Source organism: Myripristis murdjan, chromosome 14 (genome assembly GCF_902150065.1).
Source record: "Myripristis murdjan chromosome 14, fMyrMur1.1, whole genome shotgun sequence".
In the NCBI taxonomy this organism is placed as follows: Eukaryota; Metazoa; Chordata; class Actinopteri; order Holocentriformes; family Holocentridae; genus Myripristis; species Myripristis murdjan.
The window spans coordinates 31,583,908-31,609,106 of record NC_043993.1 but is presented as its reverse complement, the minus strand read 5'-3'; the positions used below and the strand labels follow the sequence as shown (position 1 = coordinate 31,609,106).

General features: G+C 42.4%; 1 protein-coding gene across 2 annotated transcripts; it reads left to right on the top strand.

Annotated features, from left to right (window-relative positions):
• Positions 1 to 119: 119 nt before the first annotated feature.
• dtx2 (deltex 2, E3 ubiquitin ligase) lies at positions 120 to 23,339 on the top strand. Of its 2 annotated transcripts, XM_030068861.1 has the most exons (9): positions 120 to 758; positions 2,027 to 2,615; positions 6,035 to 6,093; positions 9,690 to 9,899; positions 11,836 to 11,903; positions 12,620 to 12,787; positions 15,584 to 15,745; positions 16,686 to 16,775; positions 21,758 to 23,339. In XM_030068861.1, exons 1-9 carry the CDS (start codon positions 422 to 424, stop codon positions 21,992 to 21,994), a joined length of 1,920 nt encoding a protein of 639 aa, XP_029924721.1. In that variant the 5' UTR covers positions 120 to 421; the 3' UTR covers positions 21,995 to 23,339. The 2 variants fall into 2 exon arrangements, with proteins under 2 accessions (XP_029924721.1, XP_029924722.1); XM_030068862.1 differs by lacking the exon at positions 9,690 to 9,899 and having other exon boundaries at positions 122 to 758.
• The last annotated feature ends 1,860 nt before the right edge of the window (positions 23,340 to 25,199 follow it).

Below are 25,199 nucleotides of genomic sequence, written 5' to 3'. Positions count from 1 at the left end.
GTCAACAGCAAAACTACTTCTTTATGAAGGTTTCGGGACAAACGCATCAAGCTGTGCTGCGTGGCTCTGTGTGTTTGTCGTAGCAGTGGTGATATTTCCGACGGGACGCGGAGGCAGCATCAGACGAGGAAGATGAGCCCTGGCAACGCCGCTCGTAACGTTCCAGCACAAAGCTAAAACTTTAGCCTAGCTTATCTCACGTCCGAGCTTCGTCAGTATGGTTTTACATGCTTACATCAACTGTTTAGCGTTTCATTTTGCACTCGGCCATTCCCCAGAAGCTTGTTAAGTGATTTATAATGGATTTCTCCAACGAGCCGAGCTAGCCGAGCTGGCAGACCTGTCCGCGTCGTAGCCACAATCCGTCGACTAGCTAACGAGAGCGAGTTGTTGTTAGCTGGCGTCCGTTAGCTGTCCGACCATGGCGATTGTTTCCGGCTCTTGCGTTAGGGTGAGCGGCTCTAGAAACGGGCCATCTGTGTCCGCCACACCATCCGGAACAGTTGGACAATCCCAGCCCATGATAGTGGTGTGGGAATGGCAGGATGATCTGGGCTACTGGCGGCCCTACAGCGGCCAGGTGAGCGGCTACATCGAGCGGTGTCTCTCTCCGCGGGGCCAGAGAGGAGCAGCCGCAGCAGGGGGAGGAGGAGGAGGAGGACCCGGTGCAACGAGCATCTGCCTTGGACAATCAGACCCCAGCCTGTCGCCTTATCTCATAGATATACCAAGCTTGAAACAGTTTCGCCAGGACACAGGTGAATTCACTGTTTTCACATCGCTAGCCTTTGCATTGCGCGTCCTGTTACTTGTATTGTTTTGCCTCGCTAGCTAACGTTACCGCTGCTAGGTCAGCTAGCCGCTTAGCATTAGCTCAGTGTGGCGCTGTTGTTTTGGTCGCAGTGTTTACATCGCTGCGAGCTAACGTTAACCGTCTAGCCTTGATTAGCCAACTAGTTACCTGTCTAGCAGCTTGCTCGGTCAACCTGCATTCTCACAGCTGTCCGATAGTTAACTCTGGAGACACGTAAGTTAGCTTCTTTATCTGCTAGCCAGTGGCTAATCATGTCATGTCCTGCAAGCAGACACGAATTTGAAGACCATCAGAGGTTGAAAATTAAGAATGACAAAAAAGAGTTATCACTGTAAACCTGATGTAGCCTGTGCATTTAAAACCTTGTCACAAAAGTGCCTTATAAGCAAAGCAATGTATATTCTGGTGAGTGGCCGGACATGAGCATTAAGTTGGTTGCCACTTAGTGTTACCTGGTTTAATTGATGCTCCAAAGACTAAAGGCAACATTTTGTTTTAGTGTAACAGCTGAAAATTTCTGTGCTCTTCATTCACTCTCATGAACATTGACAGGCATGAGTAAAAAACCTGTGCCAAGGCAGTGGCTTTTCTTGAAAAGGTCTGCCACACTTCCAGCAAAAGCAGAGTTATCAGTTGAACTGCCTCTGATTATTTCTGTGTGTTTATTTTAAGAGGCCTGTAAGAGTAAGTGTCAGCCCCCAGTCTTTGCTAACATATTTATAAAGAATTTTGAAGACTGGCAGGGGAAAAAGAGAACTATGCCCTCCTTTTGAATACACCCTGTAAATTATGTCATTACTTTAGCTGGCCAGTCAGCCTTGCCCAAAAAGGCCTTCCATATATAAGCGGATTGGTCTTTGGGGGAAACTGAAATGGTTTTCTCATAATATTGCTGTCACAGTGAAATAATGTGTGATGCACCTCAGTGTGGAGCAGAGAACTAACCACAAGTATAAAGCAGAGGTATTACTTTGAGTAATAATCTTGTGGAAATGTTATTGTGGAAATTAAAGGTCTGTACATGTATGACAACATGTTGAACACCAGAAATTGTTTGGGCAAGTAGGTCAAATTTGAGTAGTCTCAGTTAAAGCGGGTGGGATGTTCTTATAACCTGCAAATAAATTTTTTTTATTTTTATTTAGGCTGCTGTGATTAACTTTATCAAGCTAATCCAAATAAAATGCTTCTTTTCTTCTTTTTTTTTTTCAGGAAAGACACGGTCAGTCCGTCGGTCCCTGTTTGCCCAGTCATCAGGCCTGGGCAGCGGTGTCTACTGGGAATGGGCCAATGATGAAGGAGGATGGACGCCCTACGAGACTCGAACCTCCATCCTGTTGGAGCACAGCTACCAGGCCCGCCAGGGCACGGCAGACTTGGGCCCACATGGATATAATTACATAGTGGATCTTACATCCCTGGCCCAAGTGAACAAAAGCACAGGCTTCAGGCGGCAAGTGCGAAGGCAGTGTAACCTCCCATACCCGTTAGCCTCCTCCGGCCCCCCGCCTGCCCCCTCGGGCCCTGCGTGCTCCTGCCAGCAGTGTCTGAGCCACAGCAGCACCGGGCCCATGCCCAGCAGATCCCGACACTCCTTTTCATCAGGCCATTTGAACCGGCCCAGCCTGCAGGGGACAGGGAGGGCCACAACAGCTCACCCCGCCTCTGTCTACTCGCCTTACCCTAGGAGACCCCTGTCTGTTGGGGGAATGTCTTGGGGAGGTCCCTGGCCCCCACCCCCCTCTGGTAGTCAACTCTCTGGACCTCCACTGACCAGTTCTACCAGTGCCAATGGATTAAGGTTAGTACTAAGGTTTAAGTTTAGTTTCATCTAGGTTGCGTTGTGATTTACTTTACACCCTCAATGTCACAGAGCCAGGTTTAGCCTGGGATCCTTCTCTCAAGCTGTCTGCCCCTCTCTCATGTCTCCATGAATTTTGAACTAATGAATAAAGTAGAAAGGCCAAAATAATCTGCCCCTCTAACAGTGGTATTATGCCTCTGCAACATCAATTCACATCAGTAGAAAAGCCTAGAGGACTTACAGTTTGTGAATCCCAGCTGTGTAGCGAGAAACCTCCATTCTTCCTGTCCTGTTTCTCTACAGGTTGCAAAGACACCGGGCTTGCTTAAGTGGTGTAGTGAATTTGCAATTCCAGTAAAGTTTCTTTTGGCTTTAATCTTTTTCCACATTGTTGCCTCAAATTCCATTTTCTCAGGCACCAGAAACAGAATATTGTTTGAATATTCTTTCCAGAACAGTCGTGTTACAAGGTCTTGTTTGATACATTCATTGTCTTTATTTTTGCAGTGATGGGTCATGCTTTTCAAATGTTGAACATATTGTTTGACACAATTGAACTATACATGAAAAATGAAAGGGGAAAAAAGGAAACAAGAGCTGTGTGGGTTTAGCTCAAGTAGCTCTCCCTAATCTATAGCTGGCTTCCAATACTGTAGAATGGCACTCATGTGACAGCTGTTGGAGCCCTAGTGTTAGGACGGCAGGTAGGCCATTAAACTGAAAATGAACAACTTTAACTGAAATATTGTGATAACTGTTCAGTTGCAGCTCTTTCGACATGTTTTACTGCAGCGCGAGTGTCGACAGGATTTTAATCGCTTTGTGGCACTTCAACTGTTGGAGTGTTTGTATTGGACAGCAGTGTTCCCAGCCAGCTGAAGCTATAATGCTCTTCAGTGAAACAAGTGATTATCATAGTCACTTGTAATGCCATTTAAAAACCAACAAAACAAGAATGGACAAGGAGAGTTCTGCAATGATGATAAGTCTTCTACAATCAATATTGAGTTACGACGTCAGTCCCAAGCTGACGTCATAATGGTGCATCAAAACATACAGTCTGTTAACATTTTGTGAATCTAAACCGTGGTCATGCTCACAGAGCTCACCGTCTGAGGCGGAGATGACAGAAAGTGAGTATTATAACATGGCTGTCAATAGAGAGAAACCCTGAATATTCCCTTAATTTCCAGGTTAGAATCCTTGTTTCTGTCAAGGAAACTGCATGACATCAGTGGTACATTTCCTCCTATTGTTCCACTCTGTGTTTTGAAAGTTTCGAAAAGATAGGGCTGTCTGATGACAAAAACAGAAGACAATAAATTGGTCCTTTTTTGGCGTTCTATCCAGTTAGGTGCAGTAATAACTTACAGCTCTGACAATTCTCCTCGGAAGGCCTTGTATATTCACCAGGGGGTCATCAACTACATTTGTCCAATGGTGAGAATTTTTGTAAGCACATACTGTGGAGGGCCTGACTTTCAAATAAAAACATTTAAATTTATTTAGGCCTAATTAGCCTATGATTATTTAATAACTTCACTTCTTACAAAATTAATGTTACTTTTATTAGCTTATATCAATGTGAACAGACTCCTAAAAAATGGGAAATCCCTTAATAACTAGATACTTACCCAGATATTGTTCTTAGTAGAGCACAGACCTCCACCAAAGAGGCCGTCCACTGAGGAGTGATGCTTCAAAACTGGAATTCCAGAGGAAAATATTAATAAGGTTTAACCAGTTTTGACGCTATTATGCAGTGTCCTGAGTGGTGAAAAGTGCTTGTAAGTAGAAAAGTCTCTTTGAATTGTCTGTCAGGCAAGTAAATGAGAACACATCGGGGAAAAAACCCCCAAAATGAACTGTGAAGTGAGAGCTCTGAGGTTGTCCACATACATGCATGAAGACTGATAAAAGATGAGAATCGGTTCCAGATTCACCTGTCCGAAGCTGCTGCTGTTCAGTGACAACCAGGGAAACAAGCACAGCTCTGTGAGTGAAGCATGCTCTTTAGTTGCACATTTGACTTTGCATTGTTGTTGGACATTTAGAGGCGCCCAGGGCCGGATATTGGCCAGTCAGATGCCACTCATGAGAGAAACACAAGGGAACAAATCCATGGAGAGGAAAAGGCATGGCCTGTTAAGAAGAGGAAAGGAGGATGAGAAGTTTATTTAGAAAATATAGCTGTATTGTTGAAGGGAAAGTGTATTCACTTGTCCTAGCAGTTAGGTTATGGCAAATAATCTTTCACCGGTTATTACTGAGATACATCTTGACTGTATTTTGTTACCCCGGCTAACACTGACTGTGTGTGACAGCCACAGTCCCTTCAGAAGAGCCTCACTGAGTCTGGTGTTTGTTTGCTTGATCTACATATATTTGGCTTTTTGGAATGATTTTGTATTTAATGTAAACAGAATTATCTGAGATTGTTTTGCAGAGCAGTCAGTTTGGTTTCACAAAACATGAACTGTCTGCAAGAAGTGCTAAAATGCAACGGTGGGTTGTAGATGTGGAAGTAGGCTTTATATAGGCAGTGCCTTCCTGGTGATAGTGGGGGATTAAAAACTGACACCGCCTAATCCTTAATGCTTTCCTTAATGGGCTAGATATGATGATTAAAAACAGAGACCTGATTATGGTGGTAATTGTGATAAGACAACATAATATTTGGATATGAAACACACTTTAATGTAAACAACGTGACAGCCTATTTGTCCTAAGCTGCTGTAAACGAACAAAGAGAAAGCTTAATTTGGTCTTTTTTAAAGAGTGCAAACTGCTTCAAATAGACTACTTAAGAAAATTATAAACAGATTTTGGGGATGGGATTGTTAACACAGTAACCTGTTGGTGTAACAGCAGTGACAATCTTAATGGCATTACAAACAACTGAGGATGAATGTATCAAACATTACTTTTTAACCCGGTTATTAGAATAATCTGTATGGGAAACCTTAATGGTGCTTTGTCACTTAAATTGATTTCTTCTACTCTTGTGAAGCAAACAGTGCGTTTCTTTTTTCAGGAATGAAATAGGGACAGACTTGAGTGTGAAAGCGACAAGTAATGTAAAATGTGTATGTGTCACAAATGTTTTTCTACTAGTGCAAACTAATGGGTCCAGTGCCACCCTTAAAGGATAAAGCAACATACTGAAAGAAGTCAAATCTTATTTATATAACATTTTATCTCAAGCGTGCCTCAAAGCGCTTTACATACCGTGTTCTACATCATGCTGCATCAAATAAATTTCATATGCTTCACTGCATCATCAAATGGAGTGATTCGGTCAAGTGGATTCAGAATGGAAATTGTATGTCATTTTGTCTTTTATTTGGTTCTTCCTGGTGATTGTTGCTGGCGTTTGTGCTGACTGTGTGTCAACGCCCTTGTTTCCTGTCCTGCAGTGTTCCTTCCATCTCCGTCCAGCTGAATGGATCCACCAGCGTGAGCTCTGCCCTGGCAGGTAAACGGGTCACTGGCCAGCCATCCTGAATGTTTCCTCCTCTGTTGTGCTCAGGCTATTCTGCACCACCCTTGTGAATTGTTTTGCAGATTTTATCCAGTATGATTTTTGTATGTTAATGCCACACAGTACCAGGTTCCTGTGTTTGTTTCGAGTGTCAGTCTGTTTAGGAATAACATGCTACAAAAAGCAGTGGTTTTACAGAAATTCAGAATTGAGGCAAAAATTTGCATAAAACCCTAAACAATAGGATAAAGTCCTAATGTTGAGTACATCACAGTAGAGCAGCTTATATTCAAAAAGGAACAAGTGATGATATCCAGGGTGTTAGTACAGCATGTTTGAAAACAGACACTTCACACGAGCGTTTGTGTTTATTGAGCACTGGCACTCACTAACGTCCTTAGGCAGTGAAGTCCTAATTACAAAATCATGATCACCTTTTGTTTTCAGTCTAGACTCTGTAAAAGACAATGTGTGCTTTCATTGGATTCATTTTTATCCCACAGCTCCAACAGGCACTTGGCTTGTGTTTGATGTCTCAGTGTCTAGAAGATGACACTTGAAAGAGGAGATGTAACTAACAAAGTGCACCTTCATGCACATGGAATTTGTCAATTCATGCAAATATCAGAACACTGTTGAAATATTTTCATCAATTTTTACACTACTAAAGCCGATACTGGAATCTTTTTGACTGCAGGCTCTAGTGGAGGCGGAGCCCTTATAGCATTTCATGTGTCTGACTTGTTCCACTAAGCTAGACTCTGAAGTTAAAAATGATCCATGCCTCATCAGTGCAAGCTCTGTTAGAGATTTAGCTAGATTGCTAAAAAACAGTCACCGGAATCAAATCATTCAGTGTGGTGCAAGTTTGTCATATAGGTGAATATGCACATCTGTAAAGCCTTGTCATACTTAGAGATTGGCTGCACCAGAACAATACAAAAATATTGAAAGTTGGCACTGTTTTCCTCTACATGTGTTAGTGGTTGATGGTACTGACCTGATTTGTTTGGTACCAAAAAATGATCAACCTTTATGACCCAGTGCTGTGAGCTAGAGCTGCTGGCTGCTGGCTGCAGCAGTGGCTGTTGTGACTTATGGAAAAGTTTAATTAGTATTGTGGTTTTACACTTACAGTCGACATTAAATTGTGCCAGCACACCAGGTAGGCGGAGTTGGCACTCTAATCTCTATACTGTGACATGCTGAATTTGGCCACTCAGGTTTCTCTATTAGGCGACAATCACATTGCAATTATGAAAGCATCAGCAGCAAAGCATCACGCTGCGCTTGGGCAGACAATTCAACGGGTGCAGTGTATTGCTCCATCTGCTTATTATGTAGCAAATGGCTGTTCAACTTTGACTCGACCTACCCTCTAGATGCTGCTGATAGGAGGCCCACCTTATTAGATTCTGATCATTTTGATTAGTCAGGGAACACTAAAGTCAGGGAACACTAAAGACACTAAAGACAAGTGTATAGCGTTTCAGTTTCAAGTTGAACAAATTCAGCTCTCGGTTCTACTGTGAAACGCTGCCATGATCACACCTCTCCCAAACCGCAGAAAACAGTGGGAGCTCCACCGCTACCACTGGCTCTGTTTCTTGCCAGTGTCATCGCCACCTTAGAGCAACAACCACATGGAACACAACACCTTAGTAGGACAATGTACTTTTACCAGTTTTATATTACAACTAGAAGCATGGCTAAAATTAGCTAGCACTACTGGAAAACTCAACACAGTCAATTGTCTTGAAAGTGTCCGTCCACAAAATGGCAACTTGCCAGCCGGCACCAACATGGTGTTCAGTGTCAGCTCAGGATATATGAATGCTCACAAGAAGAAGCAGCTCTTCATGATGTGAATGTATACAAGGATATATATGGTTATAAATTATGGGCCAGGGCTGAAAAACACCAAACCTATCCTTTTAATACTTTCAAATAGCTATACAGTTTATCTACAACTCGTTCTCTGTCTTTACATTAAAGGGCTCTCAACTCAGGAAATGATTATAGCCTCATTTACTATATATAAAAAAGAATAAAAAAAAATGAAATAGGAAAAATCTCATGCATTTAATATTGAAATAAGTGATAACAGCATTTGAATTAATTACGATAATAGGCTTCACGCTGTCAATGCCAACGTGTGAAGTTTTTCTCTGAGAATCACTATTTTCTCCATTTGTGTGTCGTAAGGATCAACTTTAAAAGCCTTTTACAGTCAGAGGCCTGGAACCTTAATGGACGCAATGTAGACATGACTGATGGACACACAGTAAAGAAAAGTGTGGATAAACTCGGACCTGTTAGAAAAGATGTTCATTTTATATTCATTATGCTGTTTCATTTTTGTAATTGTGTATGAACCTTTTATTTTAAATTGTAGTACATGGGACCTTTGCCCCTTCAGAACCTCATACATTCAGTGTTCTTAATGAGCCATTTGTATGCTTTGTGTATTGATATTTTTGGAAGAATCTAACGGTGTACACACACACACACACACACACACACATATACATACACACAGAAATCTCCATGTGGTATTTCACACTTGGTTGAGGACAAAAAGGTTTGGTTGAATGGCTTTAGGGTGTCACTGAGCGGTTAGGGTGAAGTCCAGCTGAACAAACCATTTATAGGCCATATATGTAATTGTTATAAAAAAAAAAAAATACTGCCCTACACCTCTAAAAATTATAGTTCTACAAGTGGTATTTTATTTGTCTTTGATATGCTGGCAGAATCAATACAGTCATCTCAGAGGTAGCCACTAGACCATGACCTCAATAACTGAGGAATGCACCGAACCGTGACGGCACCCCCTGCAATTCACAACCTTGAAAAGAAGATGAGCTAAAGATGAAAGGTCACCCATGGTGGTATCTCCTCTAAACATATCAGGCACTTCAGTGATTATCACTGCTGTATTTCATAGCTCTTAGGAATCATTGTTCTCCCCTTCCACTCTTTGATACAGAACCTCTACCACACACTTCTAGCATAAAGCAGTTCATAGTATCATCTGTAATACACACCGAAGAAAGGAGTAGCAGCTATTCATAAAGTTTTTGAAATCTTGGCTAGTAATTATTAGAAAAACATGAAGGCAAGGTGGAAAAAATTAGGAACCTTGAATCTTAGATGCATTGGATGAAAAAGAAATAAGAGCAAAAATATATATATATTTTTTAAGAAGTCATTTAAAGATGTTCTCCGGCTGAATGCAAAATCGGTATTAGTCTTGTATCTAGACTGAGGGACTTGGAATCAGTCACTTTTTTTTGAGTTAGGACACTCAGAGGGGCACCAATTAAGATGTGTAGGGAGGAGGACCCAGCCCGAGCCAGGCTAGAGACAGCCCCTCAAATCCTAATTTGAAATGATTTGATCCTGTGCCTGAATCCAGTGTTCCAGTGTGTGTGGACGTACCAGGACCGTGGTGGGAAGGATTAGATACTGCCACATTTCTCATACTTTTGATTTGTTCCTCCCTACTCCTCCTTCCTGCATATCTCCACTGGCTCTCCACCCCTCCCACTCCGCCCCGTCCCAACCCAACCCACCCCACCCCACTCCAGGCATGGCCTCCATTTTGATGTCAGCAGTGGGACTCGGCGTGCACTTCACCAGTGCCCCCCTCCCTCAGCAGCAGCAGCAACATCCGCAGCAGCAACCTGCTCCTTTCTCTCTTCCTCCTCCTCTCCTCCCCCCAGCCAGCAGGCCCAGCAAGGCCCACAGCAGCAACAGCAGCAATTCAGTTAGGAGGGCAAAGAGGCAGCACAGGAGAGGTAGCTACCATGCCAACATCCATTCCTCTGCCTCCTTTCTCTGCCATTTGCTTGGTCTGGTCACTGCCACAGGGCCGAATTGCACCCGGCGCATGAAGAACATTTCATCCTGCGTCAGCTCACATTCATCCATCTTCATGTGTTGCTCATTGGGCGTGTTGGCACGATTTCACCTTTATGTCAGAAAGAAACACTGCTTCAACTGCATTTTGTGCCGATAATTTATGATGGGGCATGCAACTCTGCAGATAATGGGATGAACAAGTCGGCGTACTTCATGCCTACTTTCAGTCCCAATAACAGCTCCCGCTGACCTTTCTACTGCTATTCAGTTTGGCTGTTGTTGTAAACTGTCAGCTGCATACCTACCCTGTGACCCTGTCTGTCTGCCCTTCTGTTGTAATTGATCAGCTCTCCAAAGTTGGACTTTTTATGAGCCCCTCTCTTAAACGCTGAACTTAACTTTGAAACTGCTTTGTCGTAAAAAAGGCACCAGATGTAGCGCTGTTTCCAAAGTGTCCGCTTCCCATCCATCTTGCAGCTTCTCATTTAAATGTACAGTGGTGCTGGTGGTTAGATATAGACACTGCCTTAGGTATTATAAAGCTAGCTATAGAGTGCTTAACTCCTTTTACACAGACAAGCCTAATTGTGCATATACATTGGCATCAAATCAAACCAGTCGCTCTAAGGCCTTTCATTTTCTACCTTTTTGGTGCAGAAAATGTCTGTATTTTGTCTCTTTTATATAGTTAAATGTCTAGAGCGACAGCAAAGAGGAAGAAATCATACAACAAATGTCCTTGGTGGATATCATACACAGTCACCTGAAAACATATGTCCCACTTACCATAGCTGCACTGTTGACACTATACAAGGCTATAATTTAGCTCAGATCTGCTATTGGACAAAAACACAGTGAAGTGGCTCCCATTGGTGTGTAATGTGTAGCCAGTGCACTCAGATTGCAGCGGTAGTATTTTAAATGGGTTTATCTGTAGTGAAGTCGACATTTTTATTGGTTGGAGAGAAAAAGTTTGCATTTTGGCCTAACTCTGCAAAGTTGGTCTCCCATGTTTTCATGCTCATCTGTGCATTAAGCGCCATTTCATTGCTGCTTATTAATTTGTCTGAAAAACCTTTCGATCTCTGCTCTGTCTCTATATTTATTCTTCCAGTCTCATAGCCACTTCCTAGGTTGACTATCTGCATTTGAAATAAACGGGACCGGCCAGACATCAAAGGCAAACGCTCATGTCTGGAAACTGATCACTGCATTTATTTCCTTATCTCTCAGCAGGGAGAGTCGGAGGAAAAAAAGCTGTCCTCCTAACCTTTCAGAGTCTAGAATTAAATAGAGCTGTCTCTTGTAATAAACTCAAAATGACACCAGAGGTTGAATATTTACTTTCCTTTCAACATCTTGTTCCCAAACAGACTTGACACTCACGTGTGTGTATGTGAGAGGAGGGAGTGACTGCTAGTGATATGTGATTGGCAATAAGTGTTAGTACCCATCGCTCACCATAGCAGTCATACATTTGCGCTGTATGATTCATTCCTTCAGCATACATTCAATCTGGTGATGGACTTGATGCTTTTGCATGATCCACATTTCGCTCAGGCAAATCAGCGTTAGCAGTTTTTGTAATTTGGATGTTCGATCAGTAGCAACGTGGACACGTTTGTATGAAAGTGGTCCAGACACACTAGAGTTATCTGCTTATGTGGCTAATACTTGACTGAAACTCAAATGTGAAATTGCAAACTGCTTTGTGTTTTGAAGGATATCCCATTTCATCTCATCTCACCAGCATCTCATCTGATTATGTGGCTTTTTCTGTGGTTGTCCAGTTGAACCCTGAGCTTGTCATCATCATCAGTTCATTTTCAGCTAATTCATTGTTTACTGTCTTCTCCTTTTTCCCTCTGTTAGCCTCAGCGCAGAGACCTGAGGAGGTGATTCAGCGCTACATGGAGGAAGTGACTACAGCACCGGATGAGGTAGATGTTTTCACATTTGTGATTTTTTTTTTTTTTTTTTTAAATTTTACTTCTGCACCAGACCTGTTAATGAAATAAGGACTCTGCTCCTTTGTGGGGATGCAGAAATCAGGTTTTTAGTTTCCTTTTTCAATCTAATCACTCATTAAAGTGATTCATTTTACGTGGACATTCTACCCACAATAGCATATCACCAAAGTGCACATTAGCATAAACAGTCAAATTTGAATATAGTAATTTGTTTAATAGATTGCTCTTATGCTTCCATGATATCACTGGTGTATCTGGCTCTGTGGAAATAAATGACTCTTATTTGCACATAATTATTACACGTTATGTGCTTGATGCTGCTAATGAAAAATGAAAAAGGCTTTCATTGAGGCGGAATAGGCTATACCTTCTGTCCAATATACTTCAACTGTTTCTAACCACATAGGCTATGAAATTATTAATATAGTGTCGTAATGAATATATGTAAGCTGTCAGTGTGTAACAGTTGAAAACAGCAAATTCAGTAATGAGCTCCTCTGAGTGCTGTGATCCAAAAGGAAAGGAAAGGAGCAAATACTGAGCAGTAAGGCCATTTAAAGTGGAGATTTAATTGGTCTGTCGGTCAGTTATGATTGGTGGCAGATTGATTCGTCGACTGTGAACAGTCCTTTAGTCTTTAATTTTGACACTTAGATCCAAACACACATTGCCTGTATCACCCTCAGGACTGTATTATCTGCATGGATCATCTGTCAAATCCGTCCGGCTATGAAACGGTGTCGTCAGAGGACGGAGGCCAGAGCATCCGGCCTGACACAGTGGGCAGATTTATCAAGTGTGGACACACCCTGCATATGCTCTGCATGCTGGCCATGTACAACAACGGAACAAAGGTACAAAACTCCACAAGCTCCACACTAATGGCCAGTAGACATTTTCCATCACAGCCATTTTGACAGGAAATATTAGGGTTAACAGTGATATTAAGTTCAGTTTCATTTAGTGTAACAGAGCTATGGTTCATGCTGGCTCACTGGAATGGCTCTGTTACACCTAAACAGCACAAAACCTTAATTAATGCCATCAGTAACACCTGTGTTTACTCTGCTATTTCATGTCAAATTGGCTGCCATGGAAAAGGTTTATTTTGTTAATATCATGTGGACACACAGGAGTCATGTTATTTATGCACACTGCAGTACTTTTCAGTCTGCTACTGCACCGATGTGTCCTATAAATAAAATGTTTTCATGACTTGTCAAATCCATGTCACGTTCAGCTGTTCATATTGTTGAACAGCCTGGATGAGAGGAGTGTTGTGGCAAGCGAGTGTTCAAACTGCAGTAGGAGTCTTTGATCAAATTAAAAACATCTGCTTTACTAAAAAAAATGGGTTTAGAATCAGTTACTAAATCTGGGGGGAAAAATCAAATTTATGAGTTATTACTGTTTGTTACATGGTGGTGTTAGAAGAGAGACAGTGTTAATCATAAAACAGTCATTCATTATGAATTTGTAATTACATAATTTGTAAAACATGTTGAAGATGGGTAACATGTAAACCATCTTCATGCAAGCTATTAACAAGTATCAACTTATTAACAAGTCATATTTGCTATTTAAATTAAGTAAAAGATCATTACATGCATTTAGAAATGAATAAGCCTACTTTGTGAAGACAGTTCAGATCATGCTTCATATGAACATCGCTTTCCTGAAGTTAGAAAGATAAGAATATTTTGATATTTTTTACTCTTGTTTTTTGTTGGTATGTTATTGAGAAGTGTCAAGGACTCATAGGTGCTAAAACATCTTTTGAACTGACGCAGTATTAAGAAAACCGACCTCATGCAACCACTACGCAACAAGTTGCAATGCAATCTTTTGGGCAATTATGGGCCAAAGAAAAGAGTTTGTTCCTAGTATGAACAGCCTTGGCCTGTTCTGATAGGGGTCTTAAGAGCCTTATCTGAGAAGTCAAAGAATCACATAGACATCACAGCATTTTTAAAGCAAAACTGGAATGTAATTCTGCGAGAAAAGAGTCTGTTGCAGAAAGGCAGTGGTGGAAGCTTAGACACATGTTTTGAGGACGTTTATTGCTGAAATGCAACCTGAACAACATAGTGAAGTAAAATGTTTTTTTGTTTGTTCATATCAAGTTGTGGCTAATTCTTCTTCAGAACTGATCCAGTCACTTCCAATCATACACTGAGCACTGAGCATTTCAACAAAGAGGACCACTGAGGAGAGAAATTATCTTGCGCCAAAGCACTTTTTCTGAAGAAAATGGCAGTGCCAGAGGACTTAATGTAATGACTGGCTGCAGTTATTCTATTATTATGTGGTCCGCCCGAAAGAAAGCTCTTCCAGTGTGCCAGTCTTGCCAAAATGTTTGTATTAGAACAGCTCTATTAGTGGATGTTCTCCAGAGGCTGTAATTGCCCCCAAGGATTACACTGCAACTTATTGCACAGTTGCTGACTGAAGTCACCTTTCTCAGTACTGCACTCGTTGAAAAGATTTTGGTATCTGTCAGTCCATGATGCCCCCACCCCCCCCCCTCTGCGACAACTAAGACAGGCCTTAGAGAAAAAAGCACAGAAGTTATCCTTTAATGTGTGCTGGCCTGAAGAGATAAAACAAAATTCAGAAAATGAGCCCATTTTCCCTTAAATTTACTACTGGAGTTCTAAAGGCTATGTCCAAAGGCTTCCATTGACTGTTGATGGAGCAGCTTCAGCGTCTGTCCCTCAGTGGCATTCAGAGAGTGGAGATACTTTTATTTCAGCTCTTAGGGTCCTGTATTCACACAGCCCCGTGCAAAGTGCAGCCAGTCACTGCCGCAGTGAGATTTTGTGAGGTGCACTCATGGTTTCTCCTTGCCAGGGCGCATTTGGTATTTTGGTGCGGCGCTGTGTGCCAAGGTGGGAGGAGAGGCTCGCTCTCTCACTCACTTGCACACTCACTCATGCAATCCCTCATCATGAAAATGGCACTATGTCTTGGCCCGTAAAGGGATGGGTAAGAGAGTAACTGACTGGTTAAGTCAGTCCCAGCCCCTAACACACCCACTGATAACACATTCATTTCAATCCCACCCTGTTCCCAAATGCCCTCGGTGCATTTTGTTATACCAAAACCGCACCGTTACACAACCTGTACACTGCACACTGGGAATCTAACGGCACTTAATGCTGTTCACCAAGGTGTGTGAAATAAGGCTCCCATGTTGCCTTTCAATAAAACAAATAGAGAACGAAAAATATGACGGGATTTAAGGTTATGTTTTGGAGTGGATGTTTCTCTGAAGTGTATGGCAAGTTACAGCAGCTGCATAACAAATACGTCCTATATTTGAAAAGAAAACATGCAGGTATGGTTTGCCCTCTTCTGTAAGTCAGCTTTTTGATGCTCAAAATATTAAGTTGAAATTATTATCGTCTCAGGCACTTAAATATAATATGCATAAATAATATCCATACCATATACCACATATATTTAAAAAAAAAAAAAAAACAACTCAAAGTGCCAGTTAATAAGACCAGAGATGCAGTCAATAGGTGACAAAAAGAGAAAGGGAAAAACAAATTCTCATCAGCAGATCAATGAATATTTGATCAGTACCTACCTGGTTTGTATCGATCGGTCCAACTCAGATGCTTTTCTGGTTGTGGCTTCCCCCCCAGGACGGGAGCCTGCAGTGCCCCTCATGTAAGACAATCTACGGAGAGAAGACCGGCACCCAGCCCAAAGGCAAGATGGAAATTTACAGCATTGCTCAGTCACTGCCGGGCCACCCTGACTGTGGCACCATCCAGATCATCTACAGCATCCCGCCTGGAATACAGGTACCTCCTCGCCCCGAGCCACCACTCTGCTCCTTTAAACTTTGTTTCTTATATGAGTCAGCAGTTTGGACAGTGGATGATGTACATTTGGAATAGTTTCTGGAGCATTTTCTCCTTAAGTTCAGCTTGTGTGGGCAGGAGAGAACGAAGCCATTTGAACTTGGGAGACACATGGATGTGCGAGTCCCAGCCCTCTTCTTACACAGTGGTGGTATGTTTGTTGGGAGCGAGAGCAGAATGCAAACAACTGAAGGAAACGACCCCCAAAACGCAGTGTGTTTCGGATATAAGACGACAGATGCTGACATCTGATAGCCAGCAGTTCCTCATGCCTGGAAATCCTAGCAGAACAAAATGACCTGAGGACAAACTGATGCTCACATTCAGCTATTTCTGCAGCCACTGGTGACTGATACCAACACCAGAAAATATACATTACAGCAAAGAATGCAGTCCAATGCAAGTCCACATCATGCTTAGCTAAAGTTACAGGGACTAGCATCAGATTTGTTTTGATCTTGTGCCATTACTGTTAACAATTTCTTTGCTCTAGTAAGACATTTTCACGGCAGCCATTTTGACATGAAACAGCAGGTAAACACAGGTGCTACTGCTGACATTAAGGCTCTGTTCAGTGAGCAGAGCCTTTCCACTGAGTCAATATGCACAATAGCAGGTTCAGTGAGCTTGCAAATACCGCTATTGATATTACAATGAGTGTCTGTAATCTCCAGCCTGCGTAAATGAAGATATGTACATGCATGCTCTTTTTAAAGCAGAAATTCCACTTGTGAAATAAAATAAGAGCTGAGATCCAAATCTAGTTCTGGTCACATCTTAAGTGCTGGTCCGGGGATCTGTCTGGTTCCTAAACATGTGGATCCTCTGCAGGCCAAATATTTAGATTAATATCTTTGATATGTTTTGATCCTTTCTGCAGGGTCCTGAGCACCCCAACCCAGGCCAGCCATACACCTGTAGAGGATTCCCGCGCTTCTGCTTTCTACCAGACAACGACAAGGGCAGGAAGGTAAAAAAGCAAAACATTCCCTATCATTCAACAAAAACAGTGACGCACACACACACACACACACACACTCTGTCTCCAGTTAAATCCAGTTTATCTGTGATACTTAGCTATTTCCATAAAGCCACTGTGAGATTTAAGCTGCAGATGCTCCATCCGGAATAATAGAGATGTCTTCTGTACCTCCCCCTTACATCAACGCCAACATAGAAATCACTGCTTAGAGCGGTAAATACACCATGATGAACACATTCTGCTGCACACCAGAGACTTGAGAGTGTTTCATATTTAAATAAGTTTAATGGATCTGCCCAGCTTCAGCAATACACTGGAGCGAGGAAAACTCTTTTGCTAGCAGACAAAGCTGATGAGCCAGCTCAGGAGGCTTTTCATCGAGAGGTGGAACCCTTTCCTCACTCATCGCCTTGCTTTATTTGTCCTTTCCAACAAAGACCATCAGGCTCCTCAGAAAGAGGGGCTTTTGAGCATTAGGTCCAATTAAATTGTCGATGGTTTTGTAGCAAATGGCTTCAGGTGTGCAATTTCAGTCCCGGCCAGATGGCAGAATAACCAATGAAACCTATTTTTTTTTCCTCCCCATTTGCTTTATTTAAAACACAGTAGGCTATTCCACAGTGAGATAATTCTGATGTGTTCTGTCTTTGGGCCACTGTCCTGGTATCAAAGGCCCGTTATGTGAGAGGAATTAAAGGAGCATTAAGAAAATTCATCGTCCAAAATACTGTACGCTATTAATAATTTGGCTTTTATTAGTTTGAGAATGAGGCTTTTAAGTCTTTGTTGCTGAAATGTGTTTCTCAGCACCATCACCCATCGCTGAGCAGCTTGGAGTGTAAACAGGCTTTTTACCTGTTTTTTTGTTTTTTGTTTTTTTTGGAATCACAGAATGGTTTCATGCACTCCAGCTTTAATTTGGATCTCACCATAAATTCATATTTTGGATATTATTTGTGTATCCTGTCTGTTGGGGTGTTTGTTAACTAGCCACCAGGCTGCTATAATCACAAGACAGATTTCGACTAAAAAGCTTAACATTGTACCTCCATGCCAAGTTTCAAACTTTGCCAGTGGGACTTAGCTCATGTTCAGATTTATTTAGAGCCCAATATGACTGTTTACAGTGTGAAAGGGCTTCACATGCCCACATGTTGACAACAAACAGGACGACGCCCTGTGACTTCATCCTTGGGGGGCGGGGAGAAGGGAAGGAAATCGTGAAGGGCCACAGAGAGAAGATCCTAAGATGTCACAAGGCTTCATAATGCCTCTCTAAAATAGTTGGATTTTACATTTCATTTTCATTTTTCAGACTAATTTACCAAATGTTAGCTGTCAGATATACAACTAGAATATCACAGAGATGCAGGTGCACGTGCTGCTCGTACATCATTAAAGGAAGGGCTGTGCGATATGGACAGAATCCTCTATCACAAGACGGATAATTTCATATCTTGATAACAATATATGCTACGATATAATATGTTTTTATTGAATTTAGTTTAAAAATTGGCTGTCCAAAATAGCTATGAAACTCCTTTTGACTAGCTACTAAATACAAATGAAAGGCACTTTCTCTTTTCTTTTCTTTGTGAGTGACACGGAACAGAACTCAGGTTTGCTTTTGTGGTCAACACTTACCTTCCATTGGCTTGAATCTCTTTGTCTCTCCTGGCTCTCGTCGTTCTTTTCTAAGTGGAAGAGGAGGTTTGTTGTATTGGAATCTGCGGCGTACTTTTTCTGGGTGGCGTCAGATTTCTTATATCCAAACCACATTCAAACGTCAGGCGTAACCTCCGGTCTGTCTTCGTCAAGTTATCAGAGTGTTGCGGGGAGTTTTGGTCTGTGTCACACGCCGTCTTTGTCATTCGAGTCCATTTGTGGTGCATTCAAGACCACCAGGAGCTCCGGCTTAATTATGCAAAGTTCTTCTGTGAAACGGCTTTTGCGACAGCGGCGATAGAAACGATAGAGGTAAATCTCAACATGTTTTTTCTTGTCCGACCATACACATCGACGCATCGTACGGCCGTCGAGGAAGGTGTTTCATAAAGTGGACAGGAGCTGACACGCATAACTGTGGTGACAGCAGAAGTTTGGGGAAGGTTTTGTAGTGTCAGTCTGTCCTTTGAAGCCTAGAACCTGATATTAAAACGGACTGACCTCCTGTGAGACACGCAGACAGTGAGCGTCACACCAACCTGTTCCCCCAAAAACAAATAGGATTTGTCCAGTCACAGATGTAAGCTTAAAATGACTGGACGACAGTTGGAGTAAAAAAAAAAACCAAAAAAACCAATGAACAGAATATCCGTAGCAGATAAGTGTTTTGTCTGACCTGACACCTACAGGCCCATGAGAGTCTGTTTCCAAGGTTACAGACATTAGTTCCTCATTGGGAGTGGGTGCTTTTATCTGAAATCAACACACTGAAGCAAAAATGAATAAACAGTGACATTACAGTCACCACCCTGGTCATCTGCTAAACAGAATTATTATAACCTCAAAATAAACTGGAAATTATCATTTCTGTAGTAAAAAAAAAACACTTAACCCCAATCACATTGTTAAAATGCTGTGTGCAAGGCATTGTGGGATGTTGCTTTGAAACAACATTTCCACACCGGTCAGGTCAGATCTCACTGTGAGGAGTTTGGTGTGACTGTCTGATCTGGGGGAGAAAGGAAAAATGCACAGGTCCTTGGCTAACCGTGAAAATATTTGCCAAGTGCGACTGTGAGTGAATCAGAACAGCGCGAGTCACACAAGTCAGCGACACACACACTGAACACACAACCCCCCCCGCCCGCACTTTACACAGCGTGGCTTTAGCCGGCTAATAGTGTTGTTTAGCTGTGAACAAATAATGACTGCGGGGACCGAGCTCCCGTCGCGGCCAAATGTCATCGTGGTGATCCGGGATCAGCGCAACAATGTTCGAATTTTATTTACAAGTGAACGAGTGACGAATGAAATCAACCGAATACAAGCAGCACGTCTGCCGTCCAGCTGTGTCAGATTAACTGAATCATGGGAAATAAGCTGTCGACTTAGCCTGCCCGTCACCGTGGAGCAACGGCCTCCATCCGTAGGTGTCAGCACAGACGTTACGGGATCCTGAACCGGAGGTGAGCCGGGATCAGGATGTGGATCTGAAGGACAGAGCAGGGATGGGAGTTTGGATCTAATTCTGTTACGTCGTCCTTGAATCTCCAAGGTTGGAGCGCACGCCGCCATTACTCCACTTACACGGCTCTACATATTAGATAAACACAGCTCAGCCCATGTCTGCCTTTCTTTTTTCTTCCTTTTCTTCTTCTTCTTCTTTTTTTTTTTTTTTTTTTTTTTTTTTTTTTTTTGGCATCACATTCCAGCAGGATCGCTGTGTGTCAGTGTCATCAAATTAAGTCGAACAAAAGGTCTCATTTCGCGACGCTTACACAGTTACGTTGCTTTCCACGGTGGATTTGGAGCTCATTTTGCGCTGGCTGCCGACTGCAGCTGCTCACTCCCAGTTTCCAGAAATAGTCTTTGATGTAATTCACTAATGGAAAATCAGATTAGGTTTTTCTAATTCCTCAGTAATTCTGTTATTCTGCTGTAGTTCCTCTATCTTCCTTTTTTTTTTTTTTTTGTGCTGCCTCAGACACCTCCATCATCAGAGCCCCTGGTGTGTCACATCACACCAGGGAGAGGCCACAGCATAGATCTGTGCAGCATAGATGTAAGAGCAGCAAAGATCCTGAAGCGGTTTCATGCTTTTAACAGTGAATCAAATCTTAAGCACCGTTGTTGAGCTGCGCCAAAGCAAATGTTTCCCCGATAAAGAGCGCCCCCTAGGATCAGCTGACCCGTGTGTAAATCTGCACTCGCTTTAGGAATTAGGAAGTTAGAAAGTTTACAAACTGACCACGGATTTGTAATCTGAGTCGTTGGAGCGCATGGATTAGATCCGAGGGCGCAGATTACAAATCTGAGATCTGTACAACAGATTTACACGTGGGTCTTTTTTTTTCCTCCGCTGATCCCAGGAGGAAGAGCCGCGTGATATGACCTCCTGATATGTCGTTTCATATCCCGATAACAATACATATCATGATACAGCAGATTTTCTGTAAGTTACACAGACAAGTAGTTTATACAAAATGGTGAGAAATAAATCTTAACGTTGCTCTGGAGTGAACTTTCTGTTTCAGCCAATACAACCGTAAGTTGTCCTGTTTTTATCTCAGCTCGGTCGGTGCAGGGTTAATAAAGTCGTGACACTGCTGTCAGTGTTTTGGTGATCGGTGCAGTGTGACGCTCTGCTGTGACAAATTACTGGAACAAAGTGATGTGTGACACAATAAAATAACCAAAATAAATGATATAGCCAAACATGGAACCACAGATGTTTTTTCTGTCTTTGTAGGATATGTATTGTCACATTGCAGCCCTACCCGCTCCGTAACCTGGGGACTATTTTCTGGTGTCCGAGCCGTTTCACTTCGCCCAATTTGAAGTCGTTGAAACACAACAGTGCAGCTGCTTTTAGGAAAGCTGCTGTGGACAACTTTATTATGGTGATGGAAAACTGGTGTGAAGAAAGTTTCAAGTCTTTGAAAAGTCATTTTCATATTGTAGTGGAATAAATGGAAAACAGTGACGGGATAAAAGGGGAGAAAATGATAGTCCTAGCCCTAAAAATCAACTGCTTGCTTTGGGGAAAGATTCACAGAAACATGACATGCACATTTTTTTAGATATTATGCTAAACATGCAGAAACACTGGGATGATCCTTTATATAAAAACTGCAGATTGCTGGTCTTTGTATGCAGTGTTGTTTGTTTTGTTCTGAAAATAAGCAGAATTGTTAATGTTGCCTTCAGATCTGACCTCAGCTCCACGAGTGTGTTGAGTAATGAGTCAGTGAGGCCCTAAAAAACAGTGCACACCTTTAACTGCCCCTTCCCTCCCTCCTGTGAAGGTGCTGGAGCTGCTCAAAGTGGCTTGGATGCGGCGTCTCATTTTCACCGTGGGAACGTCCAGCACCACCGGCGAGCCCGACACCGTGGTGTGGAACGAGATCCACCACAAAACCGAGATGATGTCCAACCTGTCCGGCCACGGCTACCCCGACCCCAACTACCTGGACAACGTCCTCTCTGAGCTGGCCTCTCAGGGCGTGACGGAGGACTGCCTGAAGCCGCCGGGCGGCAGCTAGGTGAGAGCGCCCGGCTCCACGCGGGCCCCGCTCATTACCGACCACCGCAGCTGCAAATGAAACGAATAAACCATCCGAAGTCGCACCCGCCACTCCGCTCCAGTGGTCTCACAGCAATCTAGGTCTTTTATCACGTTCCGGTCAGCGTCGTACCAAATCTCCTTCTCACACTTCAATAAGCTGGAGGGTGAAGCTGAGCTGAATAAAAGTCTTAAAGCTTCTTTATGAAAATGATTCACTGGAAAGGTGCACAGCGCAGCGCTCGGTGCAAATAAATTCTAGCGCATTAACCTGAGTTTACAGCCCAGTACGCTCCTGCTCATCACGTATCCCAGGACACTCCGACTGAGAGTACGCACCACGGTGGGCTTCTCCATGAGCTTGGTTTTCTGTACCTCCACTTACTGGGGGCATCGTGCTGTTGTTTTTTTTCTCTCTCTCTCTCTCTCTCTCTCTCCATCAAGAGCAAGACCACTCGTATCCCTCTGTCCAGGCACCATGAAAATGGCAGCTCACATCGGGGATAAAAAACAAAAAACAAAACAAAACAAAAAAAAATCTCATTAAGCACTTTAGTTATTACAGTGCATTTAGATTTGTGATTTCCAGGTCAAGGGCAGTCGACTTGTTTGTTTTTAAATTGGTAAGTTATGCAATTAAAGGAGTGTTTCTGTTGAAAAGCTTTGTGTTCAGCACAAAGACACTGAAACTTCTATCAAAGTAGCAACACGAGTATATGTTACGTATGCCTAATCGATGGGAAAAGGCAATACTTTGTTGTAAATATGAAAACTCAGTAATAACACTAAAATAATGTTAAAAAAAAAAACAAAAAAACACGTGTCACAAGATGCCAGTTCAGGAACACACAGTCAGCGTGACATCAGAGCTTCTCTTGTTTTAGTTGTGTTTTTAACAGTGACCGCCGCTCATCATCTGGCCATCTGTTCGATTCTCATTTATTTTGGCTCTTAATCTCATTTGATAAGCAGATGTGTAACGCACTCGTGGTGACTTCTCTTGTTTTGAATTCCCAGTCACTGTTCCCATCTGAACACCAGAGGCATTATTCTTGACATTTTAATCTCTTATGGTTTGTGTTGCCATTTGTACGAGACGGGGACGGGGTGTGAAAGCGCACACCGCCCGACGACTTGAAGCGTTTGTGTCCGAGCAGATCGGACGGACTGCCGGGAAAATAACGTTCAGAAAATCCTCCTCCTGTGACAATCAAGGTCATGGAGCTGCTCTGCTCACACGCGTGAAGCCGGGGGTCACCTGTGTTCACCTGCCATCATTCTGCCCTCACTGTTACACTACCGTGGAGTCTTGACATGTATGCAAGCAAAATTTTTGGGGAAAAAAAAAAGTCTCTGCAATAAAGAAACGACTGTATAAAGGGATTTGTGTCTCCAGGTGTGTTGTTTGGCTTTGGTCGACACGCAGCGCTTTGTGTTTGAAGTTAAGGGGAAATTTAAGGGAAATTTTCAGAGTTTGGTGTTCATGGGGTGAATAATTTACCACAAAGTTACAAAAACCTTAATATTAGTGCATGTATCTATCACATTTATATTGAGTGAAATATCCAAAGCCAAGGGGCAACTGCTTCATGGCTGCAGAATTACATCAAATAGAAAATATCTACATGTCCTCTGCGTCATTTTAGTCAAATTTCCCTGGACTTCAGCAGGACATGTTTGGCATCTTTGGAAACCTCGGGGTCTCTACTAGAATTTAAAATAGTTCATCATCACTGCAGCAACAAAAACTGAAGAGGTTAGCTGTGTGAAACTCACCTCAGAATCATTCAGCGGTACTTTGAACATGGAGCTGAACTTATCCTCCTAAAAAAAAAAATGAATTTGTGCAACTTGACACGGCGTAGGGCCACTCCTTCTTCACAGAACGTCGGTCCTCCTTGTCCTGCTGTCGTTTGGCTTCATCCTCCAGAACCTGCAGTTCTTCAGGATGAAGGTGGTGGATCTCTACTTCCCTTGAAGCCTCATATCAATGCAATGAAAGGAACGCTGCATCCAGAAACTGTATAAGTGGTAGGATTTACTCAAACAGTTGCCTTGACTGTTGAACCAAAGAAAAAAAAAAAGATAATAACAATAATAATAATAATAATAATTTAATTGTGTGCCTCACACAGGACAAAGGTCCCTGGAACTGCAGCCGTTTGCTTTAGCGTGGTGAGCGTCACAGCAAGACGCCTCAGTTCTCTGTGAAGCATGTCTTTAAAAACCTTTTTCATCAGGGGGAGTAAATGATAGAAAAAGCAGGAGAATCAGCAGCTTTTAAAAACGAACGACACCCAAAAACTGTAACTTCTGACTGTTAGGCTATTTTAAAGTTAGTTTCATTGAGCATTTTCTCTAACCCCATGTCCAACATATTGTTAAATGTTTTTTTTTCTTTCTTTTCGCCTGATGTAATGCTTATAGATTTGAACTCAGTGGCTTTTCGTAGCACTTGGGTCCATGAAGGCAATCTAATCTGCCAGTTCGCATTTCTGTAACAGATTTTTCTCACTGTACCTGTGATTCAGAGGTGATGATGGCTCAGGCAGAGTTTATACATTGAGTACAGTGTGTCCTGCACCACCCGCCGGCTGAGAAGCTGCTCATTAACCTCTTCGACTCGGCCTGCTCTGTGGTCTGGGTTTGTCCTCGCTGTGCAGCCGAGCTTTGTTCAAACCCACAGAACTTCAGTTTACATTTAGCAGACCCTCCTAAACCCCCCACCCACCCAAAGTCCTGCAGAATTCCAGGGAAATGTATATAAAATGATGCACAAGAAACAACAACAAACAACAAATATTTCACTCAATATAAACGTGATGTTGCTTGATGAGATGTGTGATTCACTGTCTAACATTTGGGGGAAAAAAATGAAGAGTTCATTTGCAAAAACAGATATCTCCATTTGAATTTATTAAACCTTTTTTAATTTTTTTGAATTTTATTAAAATTTAGTTTATATTTATTTCTATTTTTATGTTTATTTAGCCTGGCATAATGTTTATTATCCTAAATCATGCTTTGTGCGTGTGCGTATATGTGTGTGTGTACTCCAAGCACATCATTTTAAGAATGGCTTTTATCTGTTTTTGCAAATGAACTCTTCAAATGTTTCTAACTTAACACTTGAGGGGAAAGTGATCCCTTCTCTTTTCCCCACGCCACAGAAAGGTCAGAGGTTG